The sequence below is a fragment of the Xenopus laevis genome, chromosome 1S (genome assembly GCF_017654675.1).
Source record: "Xenopus laevis strain J_2021 chromosome 1S, Xenopus_laevis_v10.1, whole genome shotgun sequence".
NCBI lineage: Eukaryota > Metazoa > Chordata > Amphibia > Anura > Pipidae > Xenopus > Xenopus laevis.
In genome coordinates, this window is record NC_054372.1 from 170,696,071 (window position 1) to 170,711,687 (window position 15,617).

The 15,617-nt window shown below is 39.5% G+C and overlaps 1 protein-coding gene across 4 annotated transcripts in view; it reads left to right on the top strand.

The window, feature by feature from the left end:
* Positions 1-705: 705 nt before the first annotated feature.
* Positions 706-15,617, top strand: part of bdp1.S (B double prime 1, subunit of RNA polymerase III transcription initiation factor IIIB S homeolog) — a 52,528-nt gene continuing 37,616 nt past the window's right edge. For 3 of the 4 annotated variants that reach the window (XM_018244406.2, XM_018244408.2, XM_018244407.2), the window contains exons 1-5: positions 706-1,244; positions 7,877-8,432; positions 9,926-10,035; positions 11,315-11,377; positions 12,205-12,327. In XM_018244406.2, coding sequence (XP_018099895.1) covers positions 973-1,244; positions 7,877-8,432; positions 9,926-10,035; positions 11,315-11,377; positions 12,205-12,327 — 1,124 coding nt within the window. In that variant the 5' untranslated portion in view covers positions 706-972. The remainder of the gene's footprint in view (positions 1,245-7,876; positions 8,433-9,925; positions 10,036-11,314; positions 11,378-12,204; positions 12,328-15,617) is intronic. The other variant, XM_018244409.2, reaches the window with a different exon arrangement.

Consider the following 15,617-nt stretch of genomic DNA (forward strand, 5'->3'; position numbering starts at 1 on the left):
ACAGTCTTATAGCTTTTCTCCAGTAAAACTAGAGGCACCTAAGCCTGCAGCAGCACCCCATTTTGTTACTTGAACCTGACCAATGGGATTCATCCACACATCACTACCTAGGACTCCACCAATAAGATAGGGGACAGGCAGCTGAACAGGCTTTCTCTGGAAATGTGCCACAAAAGTATGACCTGCAGGATCTTATACAATTTGGCATAGTTTAATGTGCCCTTAATCTTACAGATCTGGCAGGCAGCCACTGGAACAGAATTAAACTCCTAATTGTCCTGTTTTTCACGGGACAGTCCCGATTTTGACAGTTCAACCTGCAGTCCTGGGTTTGTTACTGAAATGCCTATACTTTCTCTTTGATCTTCTGCACTGAACAGCAAGAAAGATACGTTTCTAACTTAATTGGCTTTTGGCAGAGAGCCCAGGATAGATACTTAAATACATTTTTAACAGTTTAAGAGAAGCGAGTCTCTTGCCAGAATCTAAGACTCACATCTTAAAGGGCAATTCACCTTCATTAGAAAAACTGTAATAATACATAAAAACACATAAATTTGACCAAAGTTTCATAACCTGCCAACTTTTGTAAAATAAACATGGTAATTAGGGGGTGTGGCCACAAAAACGGGCGTGGTCAAATGTTTGTGTCCCTCTTTCTATCTCCAAAATGCTGGGAGGTATATAATCCAACGGGCATATATTATAACACGCGTGTAATGGGGCCTACGTGTGCCACTGCTCACACAGCACGTGCCTTTAGATAGAGCCTAAATTCGCATTCGTATTTTCGGTGAGCAAACTTTGCCCGGCTCTGCTCAATCACATGACGCCAGTACGCGTCGCTGCTGGATGATGTCATCGGGGAAACCTCTTCTACCCACGTGACTGGCCTGGTAGCGTGAGCCCCAAGAAGCAACTGCTGTAAGAAGCTTCACAGCGATGAGGAAGCGGATTCCGTTTTAGCGCAACATGATCCGCAGAGCGCGATTAAGTTTAAAACCCAACTTTAAACCTGGCGGCCGCGGCCCTGGCCCTAGTCCCGGCACCGCAGCCGCCAGTGTTGGAAATGCTACTGAGCCAAACAGGGCCTCTCAATCATCTCCCGGCCCGAACCATGACATCCCCGACACGGATAACGGAGTGGGCGTTCCCAATGTGCCTGAGACAAGGAAAGCGATCTCAGTACCGGAACCTGCTGACCGAGGGGACTCAGTGCTGGAAAAGGAGAAAGGAACAGGCCCGTAAGTGACAGCTGATCTCGGCGGATCTATAATCCGTTCCCCATAAAGTCTATTCCCTGCAGGGGGCGCTGTTCGCTATAAGGGAGATCACTTTGATGGAAAATAATTCTTACATTGTTTGTAGCACAAGATCCAGACAAGTGTTTATGTGCCACTTATATAGGGTGCCTTTTTCCGCATTTGTTTTAACACATATGTAATAAAAAGACACTAAATTTGCCCAGGAGCAGTAATCCATAGTAACCAATAAGATGTTTGCTTTTAAACAGGTGACCGGTAAGTTCTATCTACTGATTGGTTGCTATGGGTTACTGCTCCTGGGCAAACTTAGTGTCTTTTTATTACATACCCCCCCAATGGTTTCAACTCAAATGTACAGCAGGCTCCCACAGTAGACGGGGTGGAGAAACAAAAAGTACTTTACATAAGGAGCCTTATGCCTGTCCTGTTGTATTTCTCTTTATCTAAAGCCTACGATTGCTCCAACTACTTGTGGTTGCCACCTTTTCTGAAAAAAAATACCGGCCTTCCTATACATTTCTCTTTTTTTCCCCCCTATTAATAACATTGGGATCAACCATCATTTTTACCGGCCAGGCCTGTAAAATACTGGCCAGGTGGCAACCCTATTTGTGGTTCATATGTCACACACTGAGCATTCACTCCGCATAATCCTTTTATTCTCGCATCTGAAGCTTTGTGAGCCAGACATTTATTTAGAATCTGTAAATCATTTTTAATTGTCTATCGTAGGAAGAAATTAAACTGTATTAAAGAGGATTATGAACACTCATTCTATAACGCACAATTTTGTTCCTGACGCACAGGTTAAGAATCTATCCCCGCTGTAGATACTTAAACTGAAATTCAAAATAGGCCCTGGCATTATAGGTACACAGAGGCCCAAACAGCCCAATAAATAGTGATTGTCTGTGGCAAGTTACAGCTCGCTCCTCTGGCATTTACCGAAACACACAAATTGCCAGTCCGGGCCTGACCTGGACCCACAGGCACTAGAAGTATTGTCATTTAATTTAGCAGTACCCCTTGAGATCGGTATGATTCTGTTAGAGAAAAGCACATATTTATTTACACTTTCGGTAGTTGGGCAGAGGCGTTGCCAAGCATTTCCTCTTCAAAGGAATGGCAAGTAAACCTGATGGTATCTTGCGATTCTCCACCAACCGATAGTATGCTGGTGTTGAATTTACTCTGTGTGCCATAAGCCATGGGACCATGGGAGACTCAGAGGTGTGTGTATGTATGTATGTATGTATATGTGTATATATATTATATAATATATAATATATATATATATATATATATATATATATATATATATATATATATATATATATATATATATATATATATATATATATATATATATATAAACAGGATCAGACGGCACTCACCATTCAAAAGTATTCTCGCCGGGTGCTAGCCAGTAAATCAATAAAAGTTCAAAGAAAGCACTCACGGCATTGCCCATCAGGTGTGATTCAAAGTGTATTTATTCATGCATGGTGCATCAACGCTTTTCGACTCTCATAGAGAATATATATATGAAAAAATGACCAGCAGCACCAAGATATTTCTTGAATAGTCAAAGTGTATTAAAGAAATCACATGTAAAGCCAACGTGAGGTTTCGGTCCACAAAGGGACCTTTCTCAAGGCAACCATGTCAAACATCCAAACAAGTTTATATACCCAAAATCCCATTGAACCCATCAACAGGAAGTGACAAAACATCATGTGTAGCAAATACATCAATTAAGGCTAAAAAAGCTATATCGATCATTAAAGTGAGCAATATGTGTATATATATATATATATATATATATAGATAGCTAAAATCTTGAGCCTCAGAAGAGTGCTAATGTGCTTAGAGTAATTACTCATTAATATTTCTCACAACAGTACTGTTAAAAGTGGAAATTTGAAGTTAAAAAGATATGCAGTGTGACAAATATAGAATATGAATAAAAAGTTACAGTAGAACACTAATTCGTCACTGTATTATTTAGTTAGTACTTAAATTGTAATGTATTCTGCCAGTTACTTAAAAGCCCCCAAGTGTTGTAAAACTAGGTTTAAGTCATAAATATTATTGCCATAGTAAACACGAGGCTAAAGCAAAACCAATTAGAATATATTGTCTACAGCGTGTGCCACATGTTTTATGAATGGACTACCAGCTTAGCATATAAAAGTAAATATAGTGGACATATAGACGGAATCTATACATACCTGGTTGTGTGGCACACATATATATATATATATATATATATCTATATATATATATATCTCTCTGTCACACTGTTGTGGGTCTGATTGCACTGTTTGATTCCTGACGAAGGTCCCTGTTAGGGACTGAAACGTTGAGCAAATAAACCTTTGGAAGATTGATTCAGCAAGTCCTGTGAGTGGCGTTCTTCTGCATTGCTTTTATATATATATATATATATATTTTTTTTTTGCCAAAGATACTGGCACTCTCGACAATGAAGTTTATGTGCCTGGGTGCAGAATCCGTAATAATCTCCAGACGTTGATGGAGCGCACAACCATGAGTAAGGATAGTCTGGGTGCTAGCCTTTAAGAAATAATATGTATAGTATCAAGTGACGGCACACCAAGAGATATATCAACCAAAACAAAAAAAGTTAATCTAAATCAAGGTTTATTTATTCCAAAGTTTCAGTTCTGTGTTGGAACCTTCGTCAGGGAAAAGACATAACAGTGCATAGAGGGGACTCTTAAATGGATTAGAGTTGGCGCCAAAATGCTGTTGCTAGGAACCCCTAGCAACCAGTGTGAAAGAGAAAATAAGTGATCCTGTGATTTAAAAAGAATAAAAGTGTTACCGCATTGTAGGAGTACATATCGGGGAGGGACCAGACCCGCACAGAGGGCAATCATACTCAGCACCTAGGATCTAGTAGCAGTTAGAAGCACTGTGACCCGTCTTAGAAGCTGCAGAGGTGGACCGGAACTCAAACCAGAACTGGGTAATTGCGAGCGCAAACCTCAGACACGTGTTGCCTAGCAACCCGTTCTTTAGGTCAGACCAGTAGCGCAACTCTATATGGCCAGACATTGGACGAAGCTGATACTGAGGCCAAAGTACACAAGCGCTGTTATGACCAGGGTATTAACAGGCACTGTGGGGAACATTATCTGCTAGGAAATGCTGACAATGACCCCACATTGGTACTGTATTTTCCCATATTATTAGACCACGGGTGCACAGGACTTACCAGAGTGGAGGGTTGCGCTATATAACCCCATTTTTAGGAGTCCACATACCAGGTTCAGTTACTCTTAGGCGTGCTCAGTACTGCAAAATAAGGAGTAGAAATTAGGTCAAATGAGTGGGACACAGCCCAAATCCTAGACCCTAGTCAACAATATTATAGTATATTCCTGCTATCCTAAGTAATAGTGGACATTTGAAGCAGCCCATTTTCTTCTGTTTAGTTAGCCAGTTAGTATCTGTATGTTCTGTTCTCAGGAAGTCAGTGCGCATCAGTAGATTCCTTCGACTCCGATCTCTCTTGTATCCCATCATTGGTTTAGCTGTCTGATGAAAGGACAGAGATTCATCCATATTTAGCATCGGCCAATGTTTATTAATACTTGCAGACAGCGGATGAGAGGCAGCCGAGTACATAGTAGTAAAAATTAGCGGAGTGGTTGGGTTGTTATTGATATATTTACTGGCCAGAAATGTCGTTTGTGTATATTGCAAAGCTCGTTCCAGTTGTGTATTTAAAAGATCCTCGGAGTATCCCCCTTCTAGTAATCTGTTGTACATTTCCCGTGTCTGTAGCAAGGCAGTCTCTCTTGAGCTATTTTTACATATAACACAGAGGTATTGTGAGTATGGGATCCCTCTGATTGTGGCAGGAGGATGGTTGCTTGAGGCGGGTAAAATTGAATTTCGATCAGGTTTTCTAAATAGTCTGGTACCTATTTGTGAGTCTGCCAGAAAGCTGTTTAAGTCCAAAAACTCAATATTGTTGGTATCAAACTTCAAGGTTAGTTTGATGGGGGTCTCAAGGTCATTTAGTTGTTGATGAAAGGAAAGCAGCGCTTCTTTAGAAGAGGTCCATATCAGGAAGAGGTCATCGATATAGCGAAAGTAGGTGAGTATGTCAGTCCCCAATAGCGGAAGTATATAGGTAGATTCAAACTCCAACATAAAAAGATTCGCATAAGAAGGAGTGAGCGCACTTCCCATAGCTGTCCCCGACATCTGAAGAAATTCCTAGTAAGTGTTCGTTCTAATAGATGCAAAAGAAGTTCAATGGGGACATCCGCGGTATGTGAGGTAAGCAGAGCTTTTTTGCAGGCAGATATCCCTTGTTGATGTGGTATTACTGTATACAGACTTGTAACATCCATAGTGACAAGGAGGCTGTTAGGGGGAATATCTTGATTACATGGCTGGAATCCTGTGTAAACGATGGCATGAGTTGTACAAGTGGCTGTAAGAAGTGGTCTATAAAAGTTGATACTGGTTGAAATAAAGATCCAACTGCAGAAATATAGATATAGATATATACAGTATATATATATATAACAAACAAGGGAAAGTTGTGCTCACCACTATTTTTTAAAACCATTAGGCGGGGGTGCAATGAGGCTGTGACCACAAAATACATATAGTCAAATACAAGAGTCCTCTGCACTCAACCCATTATCAATATATTTAAGACAGCGACATTTTGTGCATACTGCTACTAAAAAATGCCTTACCCTTTAAACAAAACAGGGATTGTTTGTCCATATATTGCAATATATTTAAGCTGGCCAACTACGTCAAAGTCATCCCATATCTGGCCAGTCCTATGCTCAATTTTATCTGATTCATTAAGAATTCTATTGCTTCATTATACATTTTACAAAGGGACTAGGTATTACCTGCAACTTAACTTGCTGCTTTCAAAGTAAACCTCCATACTTGGCTGCCCTTTTATTAGACACCAGTGGGATCACCTGACTATAGCTGGGAAGGGTGGGAGCTACAACATAGAGCTGGTCACTGCTCCTGTATAAACTATAACAAACAAGGGAAAGTTGTGCTCACCACTATTTTTTAAAACCATTAGGCGGGGGTGCAATGAGGCTGTGACCACAAAATACATATAGTCAAATACAAGAGTCCTCTGCACTCAACCCATTATCAATATATTTAAGACAGCGACATTTTGTGCATACTGCTACTAAAAAATGCCTTACCCTTTAAACAAAACAGGGATTGTTTGTCCATATATTGCAATATATTTAAGCTGGCCAACTACGTCAAAGTCATCCCATATCTGGCCAGTCCTATGCTCAATTTTATCTGATTCATTAAGAATTCTATTGCTTCATTATACATTTTACAAAGGGACTAGGTATTACCTGCAACTTAACTTGCTGCTTTCAAAGTAAACCTCCATACTTGGCTGCCCTTTTATTAGACACCAGTGGGATCACCTGACTATAGCTGGGATATATATATATATATATATATATATATATATATCTATACATCTCTATACATCTCTATCTCTATACATATATATATATATATATATATATATATATATCTCTATACATCTCTATACATCTCTATCTCTATACATATATATATACATATATATATATATATATATATATATATATATATATTTATTTATTTGCGAAGAAGAGCGACACTCACAGGTTGTTTACAATGCAGATAAGTTGTGCTTTATTCCACTCAATGTTTCGAACCCTCACAGGGATCTTCGTCATATATATGAATGACTGGGGGAGCTGGGAAACTGACAATATGTCTAGCCCCATGTCAGATTTCAAAATTGAATATAAAAAAATCTGTTTGCTGTTTTGAGAAATGGATTTCAGTGCAGAATTCTGCTGGAGCAGCACTATTAACTGATTCATTTTGAAAAAAAAAATGTTTTTCCCATGACAGTATCCCTTAATGCACTTTATGAAGACATCTTAGGTTTTCAAATATCCTTGAAGGTGCAATAGTAATTATGTTTTCAAGCAAAAATAGTTTTATCCTATAGAAAATAGTGCCCTTGTGTTAATAAGAATTTGTGTAATGAGAGAACTTGTACGAGGGGAAAGCATTGCATGAGACCCAAGTAGAAGTTATATATATGGTGAGTTATAAATTCATTATTTCTAATTTAGGGGAAAATTAATGGAAGATTAGTAGATGTAAAATAGATTAGTTTAACCAGGCAGTATGCCGTAATTTAGGGGCCTGCATCAATTGCTACAGTGCAGTTGTGCCTAAAGAATGGGATGCACACACACCAAATGCTGGAAATGAAAGCAACCAGACTTAGAAGTCTTTCAGTACAGTTATGTCTGATTTGTGTCACAAGCACAATTGTGTTCTTTTTGACACATCGATGCTACAGTTGTTTCACCTGGTGCATGCAATGATGGTTTGTCCATGATTTAACGGAGAAATTGCTGCATTAAAAAAAATGGCGATTGTATCTGAAATTGCATTGTGCACCATGCAATAAGTAAATGACCCCCTTTGATGGTGCAATGTAGCTTTTCATTAAATTGTCTGCTTTTTGTTGTTGTTTTCCCTCATACTATACCATTTTTTGTCAGGTGCAACTATGCTCCCCCAACTGAAGTGCAGCCATGTTCAGCATCTACACCTCTCCAGCGAAGGAAAAGAATTGCTACTTTGCCTAATCTTGCAAAGCCAAGGGTCTCCATTCCTTCTGCAGTTACCACATTACCACAGAAAGCTTCTCAAGGAGAAGTTCCTGTAGCTGTACCTAGTATTGGAGTGGCTGAAGCTACTCCAGAGAAAGCCAAGTTTGAGAACTTTTTAAAAATACCTACTCCCCCTGGCATTTCCCAACCATCATTGCCTGAAAAGAGGACTCCAGTGCCCCAAGTTCCACACTTTACCCCGTTTAAGAAACCTGCCCTTAAACAGCCTGAAATAAGTCCTGTGAAAGCTGTTGAACATCAACCAAAGGATGATCTGTGTCCACTTAAAGAGAGACCCTCGCAGGGATCTTGTATGATCGAAGAATTCCCAAAGAGAGCAAAACCTTCCCCTGGAAAGAAAATTGGTGGTAATTTGGAGAAAGAAAGACTTAAAAGAGCGAGAACATTAAGGGATTTGCTTCGTGAAGAACTAAGAAAAGAGAGAGTAAGGATTGGGTTTCATTGTTAACTATAATGTCAGATGTAACAAAGTCACTGTTTAGGTTTTCTTAGCATATTCTGCGAAGTGTTTGTTGGGGAGGATTTTGTGCATTTTGAGAAAGTTAGCAATGCCTTTAATGAAGCCGCTATGTGCCACAAGACAGAGATTTTAACATGTGCATGATAGAGATAAAATGTCACATCAAATTATTTTCCTTTTTTTTAATTACTCTTCCTTGAGCCTGAATTAATTATAGTAATATCTTACATGTCATGAAATGCAGGAGATATTTTTATTTACCCGATTCCATTTGGAAGGGATTATTGTATTGGATGCAATATTTTCCAATATGTAAGTTAGTTTTTTTTTTTTTTTAATATATTTGTGTGTATGTTCGTATGGATGCGTGTACGTGCCTTGACAGGCAGCATGAACCAAAAGGTGGAGATGCAACAAATCTAAAGTATCCACATCTGGCAAGTACCAAATATTCTCCAAAAGATTCCAACAAACGGCAATCTGAATCCAAATCTAATCCCTGATGTAAATCTATAATGGAAAAGGACCTTGGAGTCCTTGTAGATGATAAACTTGACTGTAGCAAGCAATGCCAGTCAGCAGCATCAAGGGAAAATAAGGTCTTGAATTGTATTAAAAGGGGCATAGAGTCAAGGGAGGAGGGGGTCATTCTTCCACTGTATAGAGCACTTGTAAGGCCCCATCTAGAATATGCCGTACAGTTTTGGTCTCAATCACTCTAACAGGACATTATTGTATTAGAGAGGGTACAGAGAAGGGCAACTAAGCTGGTAAAAGGTATAGAAAATCTTAGCTATGAGGAAAGACTGCCCAAGTTGGGGTTGTTTATGCTGGAGAAGAGGCACTTAAAAGGGTTGTACACCTTTAAATGAATGGTAATTATAATGTATGGAGGTATATTCTGAGACAAGTTGCAATTGGTTTACATTTTTTATTATTTGTGGTTTTTGAGTTATTTAGCTTTTTATTCCGCAAGCTCTCCAGTTTGAAACTTCAGCAATTTGGTTGCTAGGGTTCAGATTACCCTAGCAACCATGCATTGATTTTAATAAGAGACTGGAATATGAATAAGAGAGGCCTAAAGAGAAAGATTAGTAATAAAAAGTAGCAATAACAATACATGTGTAGCCTTACAGAGCATTTGATTTCTTAGATGGGGTCAGTGACCCCCATTTGAAAGCTGGAAAGTGTCAGAAGAAGGAAAATAATTGAAAAACAATATATAAAAATAATCAAGACCAATTGAAAAGCTTCAAGAAATTCAAGGAATTCTTTTCCCCCTCTGATGCAAATTGGAGAGGCTTCAAAGGAGTTTCTTGTTTTTTTTTTTTTTTTTTGGCCTTCCTCTGGGTAAACTGCAGTTAGGCAGGTTATATATAGATATAAAAGGTTGAACTTGACGGGTGTGTGTCATTTTTTCAACCTAACTTACTATGTTGCTTTGTTTTTGTTTGTAGAGATCATCAAAAGAAAAGAATTCAAGTTCAGACCTCCGCGATGAGATAGACCACTCCAAAATGACCATGAGGGATTTCATTCGCTACGTCCCAGAAAACAACCCGATGACGTAGGTTACTAAATTATTGAATGCAACTTGTTGTCTTATCATCTGTGGCTTTGTTACAAGATCAACTAGAACCAACAGATTAATTGCCGATATAATTCTAAATTCTATTCTTGATTCTGTCCAACTTCAGGCATCGCAAGTTCATGCAACTATTATTATTAAGAGCATATTTATAGAGCGCCAACATATTTTGCTGCACTGACTGCACAAGAGAAGTATAATACACAGTTTCATTTTGCCATCATCTACCCTCCTCCAAAGTCTCCACTTGTCCTGACATTTTTTAGAGGGTCTTTTGAATAGGATGCAATATTACTGGTATTATCCAGACTGAGTGCAGTTATAGGCATAGCCAGCCTTTTGAGTGACCAGCAGTTACATCAGTTTATGCCACAGTTTTAGCTTAAAGGAACAGTTCAGTGTAAAAATAAAAACTGGGTAAATAGACAGGCTGTGCAAAATAAAGAATGTTTCTAATATAGTTAGTTAGCCAAAAATGTAATGTATAAAGGCTGGAGTGACTGGATGTCTAGCAGAACATAACAGAACCCAACTTCCTGCTTTTCAGCTCTCTAACTCTGAATTAGTCAGTGACTTTAAGGGGGGCCACATGGAACATAACTGTTCAGTGAGTTTGCAATTGATTCAAAAGCAACAGTTATGACTCACGTCGACTCAAGTCACTGATTGTTTATTGCCTGGAAACCAATTAGTGCAAACCAAGAGAGCTGCAAAGCAGGATGTGTGTATGTGCAGGCCTACTTTGAAATAAATGAAACTCTATATAACCATATTAAATGCTAGTGTTCTCATCTGTTTAATGTGACTTCTGTTTCTGAAGCTTCATGCTGATCTTCCTTCTCTTGTCTTGTGTGTGATCGTGGTAAGGACCATGATGAAGCATCTTGCTGTGGCTTGGTCTTGCCTATCACTCCTGGGACGTCTATATAGACGACATGACGGGCAAAACCAAAAGACCGAGCCGCAGCAAACGGATGAAGAGCCACATGAGGCTCCGAAGCCTCGGGTTGCCTACCCCTGATCCAGAGTAAGGAAAATAAATAAACATCTGAAGAAGCCTCTTATTTGCCTTAGAGGAGGGAAAAAATCCATCCTTGCTACGTACACTGTATATTAACTGCACGTTTGGCAATTTCTCCCAATGCTTCCTGGCTGTGTTTTTCTGTTGCCATCAATTGTAGTTCAATGTATAATTAAATGTTTCAACACATACGTGTCATTTAAATTCAGCTGCTTTGGGTTATGTTTTTCTTTATAGATCTTCACTTTTTGACAAAGATACATGTGAAAAGTCTTCTACTGCTGAATCTCAGAGTGCTGGGTAAGTCTGCATTTGAGGTTTTGCAATTTTTGATTTTTTTTTTTCATTCATGGGTGTGTAATTACATATAATATACAAGTAAATACCAAATTCTGTCTGTCTATCTAGTATATAAAATGCAAGTAATGTTAATGTGTACTATAAGGTAAAGTGACTCTCACCCTTTAAATTAAACACCATTTTACCCTTTAAAGCAAGTAAAAACCCAATAGATAGTAAATACTCTGTTTGTCATATGTTTGCAAGGTTTATGTTTAAAAAATATCTGCATTACCCTTTTCTGGTACATGTTACAACTATTATTATTAAGAGCACATTTATAGGGCACCAACACTATACATGTAGCAATATACATAGGGGAGCCTTGGGGCATATTCTATAGTCTGTGTCAGCAGACCCTATTATGTCCAGGGGTTGGGGAATGCTAGTGTAGAGACTATGACTTTGCAACCCCCAATAAGGTGCTAGTAATGCCACCACATGCAAGGTTCTCACCACTCCTAATTGCAAAAACAACACTGTCTTGACCTTTGCATTGTTGCCTTTATTTGCCTTGTATGAAGGGAAACAACTCCACCTTGAAATGTTCCATTTAACCTAATAAATGGGGAAAAGCCCTTATGCGGCACAATTGAGCTTCCATGCTTCTATGTAGGTTGATTGTTTTAACTATTTTTGTGGGCTGGAGTAGACTTTGACTACTTGGTAGAAACAAATTGTACAAAAAAAATTGTTGGCTTTCTTTGACTTCAGTCTGCAAGATCTTCCTTTATGGCAAATTCATTTTAATAATATGCACATCATAATGATCATTTTTTTCCCTTTAGGCCAGAGAAAAAAACTATTGTCTATGAAGATGAAGATCTAGATGAAGAGGAAGACGAAGGTCCATTATTGGTCCCACGTGTGAAAGTGGCAGAGGATGGCTCCATTATTCTTGATGAGGAGAGGTATTCTATGATTCTCCACCCAGACTATACTTATTTCTCAAGGCACTTTGTTATACTACAGCTTACTTTTTCATAACCACAGTTGGAGGAAAGCAGGGATTTAATAGTGTTAGTGCAGTGATTCCCATTCTTCCCCAAGGGAGGTCATGAGCGGCAGGTATGGACAAAATGAGATTTGAGCAGTTTTCAAAGTTTGATCCTCCTAGAAAGCAATCTTGTATGTGAATTAGGATCAAATTTAGTGTCAAAAGAATGTGCTGAAATTTGTGAACCCAAAATTGTCTGTGTTTTTATATGAATGTGACCTGAAACATTATCTTATCATCGAACAACTCCTAAAAGTAGATTATGAAAACCTAGTTAAACAAGTGAAACAACAATTAATATATTTGGTCATCTATTTATTGAAAAAAAAGATCCAATAACCTATGTGTGGCAAATGTAAGTGAATTTAGCTCAGTATTTGGTGTGGCCCCCTTGTAATGCAATAACTGCAACTTAATGTTTGTTGTTACTGTTGATTGGTCCTGCACATTGAATTGGAGGAATTTTAGCTCATTCTTCCATACAGAACAGCTTCAGCTCTTGGATGTTGGTGGGTTTTCTGACACGAACTGCTCACTTTAGTCCTTTCCACAATATTTCATTTGTATTAAGATCAGGACTTTGAATTGGCCCCCCTAACTACCTTTCATCACCCCCCTCACCCTTCCCTCCCCACACAATGTATTAGCAAGGTGCCCCTGAATATAAAAATCACTGAATCTAAAATGCAGCGCAGCGGAGTTTCCTGTCGCCATCTTCTTGACTTTTGCATGCTTTCAGGTCCCTTAACTGACATGAACCCTGAGGGAGATTGCTCAGTTGAAGCTGATTCTTGACTATAGGCCCATCTGCACATTCTCTCTCAGGCTTAGAGTCGTGAAGAGACCAGAAGAGAATGTAAATGGACAGGAGATTGTGCTGGGGAACTCCGCTGTGCTGCTCTGCATTTTAGGATCAGGTTTGTTTTTTCAGGTGCACCTTTCTGTCTAAATACAGCAAGAATTAAAATGCAAAACACTTTATGATCAAGCTTTCTTGAAAACATTGAGCAGGTACCTTTCTGTCTAATATACAGTGCAATGAGGGGGCGATTGAAGGTAGTTAAGGGGGGCTATTATTACTAAGGGGGAGTTTAGTACTCCTAAAGAAGGATAAAGTGAATGTTCTGGAATGGCCAAGTCAAAGTCCTGAGCTATATCCAACTGAAATGTTGCGGAAAGGCCTAAAGTGAGCAGTTGATATCAAGAAACCCACCAACGCCCAAGAGCTGAAGCTATTTTGTATTGGGTGCTGTTGTTACTGGGGGGTGGGTGTTCTTTAACCATTCTTTGGTAGAATGATTTGTGTGTTTTGGATGTTTGACTCGCTGCATGCCCCACTGTCTCTTGAGACTCAGTTCATTGAGAGATTACTTGACAGTTTCCTATAGAATTCTCTGGTATAGTTCAGAATTCATTGTTCCATCAATGATTTCAAGCCACCCAGATGCAGCAAAACATGCCCAAACCAGGAGACTCCCACAACGTTGTTTCACAGATGGGATAAGGTTCTTATGCTGGGATGCAGTGTAAATGTAACGCTCCTCATTTAAGACAAAAAGTTATTTGCTCCATTGTCGGCTTGGGGGACACAGGAAACAGTGGGGTATAGCTGGTGCCACTAGGAGGCAGGACACAACAATGTAAAAACTAAACTAGCTCTGCCCCGGCCAGCTATATCCCCCAGCAGGCGGAGCCCAGTTCAGTTTTTTGTTGTGTCAGGAGGGAGGACGTGATTATTCAATCACGGCAAGGCCAGATCGTCATGGCAAGCCCGAAAACCCTTTACCGAGACCACAGATAACAACGCCTCATCATGATGGTCCTGCATCGGGCCCGGGGCCATAGGGGGAAGACTACACCACTTCACAAGTGCTTGGTCATCTCTCACCCAGGACCCTTGCTACATGAAATAGTGACTCGGGGTTATCACCTGGAGTTTTCAGTTCTTTCCCCTCGACGTTTCTTCATGTCCAGACTTCCGCAGGAGTCTTCCAAACGCAAGGCATTCCAGGAGGTCATTCTCAATCTGCTCCAATTAGAAGTGGTCATTCCAGTCCCACCCAGAGAAACATTCCAATCTGTTCATAGTACCCAAGAAGGATGGGTCTTTTTGTCCAGTTCTAGATCTGAAGGACGGGTCTTTTTGTCCAGTTCTAGATCTCAAGGAACTGAACAAATTTATTCGTCCTTGCAAATTCAAGATGGAATCGCTTCGCTCAGTCATAGTAGCAATGTCTCAGGAGGAATTCCTAGTACCGTATATACTCGAGTATAAGCCAACCCGAGTATAAGCCTAGGTACCTAATTTTACCTAGAAAAACTGGGAAACTTTATTGACTCAAGTATAAGCCTATACTATATTCTTGCTATATAAGTGAAACAGAAAATTATCAAAGATCGGTGCGCTCATGGTAGAAAAAGTAAATTGGTACGAAGTACCTAACGAAATATAGTGTAGCGTGCTTCTTTCCAGGGGTTAATAAAACATCGGAAATGTATTAAACACACATATATATTCAGAAATAAGTATAGGAGTCATTTTTTTTTTTTTTTTTTAAAAGCTCACATGTACTTCCCCATTCAACACAGCTCAAGCTCACCATTTCCGAATGCTTTTTAGTGTTGTGCTTTAGTCTTTAGTGTTGTGTCCCAGCATAGCTCTCCTCTTAGTCTTGTTTCCAGCCCTCTCCTTCTACAGCATGGGTCAGGTACTTCCACAGCAGAGCTCACATCTGCCTGCACAGTCACATTTTTCATCCCCTCCTTCTCCAGTCTTACTGTGCAGAGATAGCCACTCTTTCCTGAAGGGTCATGTTTTCTTTTCACACAACACAGCTACCCTCCCACTTCTCCCTCTAACCGTATCTCAGGACAGGCACGCAGGGAGGATTCTGAAGTTTAAGGAGCCTTAAAGGGATACTGTCATGGGAAAAAATTTTTTTTTCAAAATGAATCAGTTAATAGTGCTGCTCCAGCAGAATTCTGCACTGAAATCCATTTCTCTAAAGAGCAAACAGATTTTTTTATATTCAATTTTGAAATCTGACATGGGGCTAGACATATTGTCAATTTCCCAGCTGCCCCTGGTCATGTGACTTGTGCTCTGATAAACTTCAATCACTCTTTACTGCTGTACTGCAAGTTGGTGTGATATCACCCCCCTCCCTTTCCCCCCAGCAGCCAAACAAAAGAACAATGGGAAGG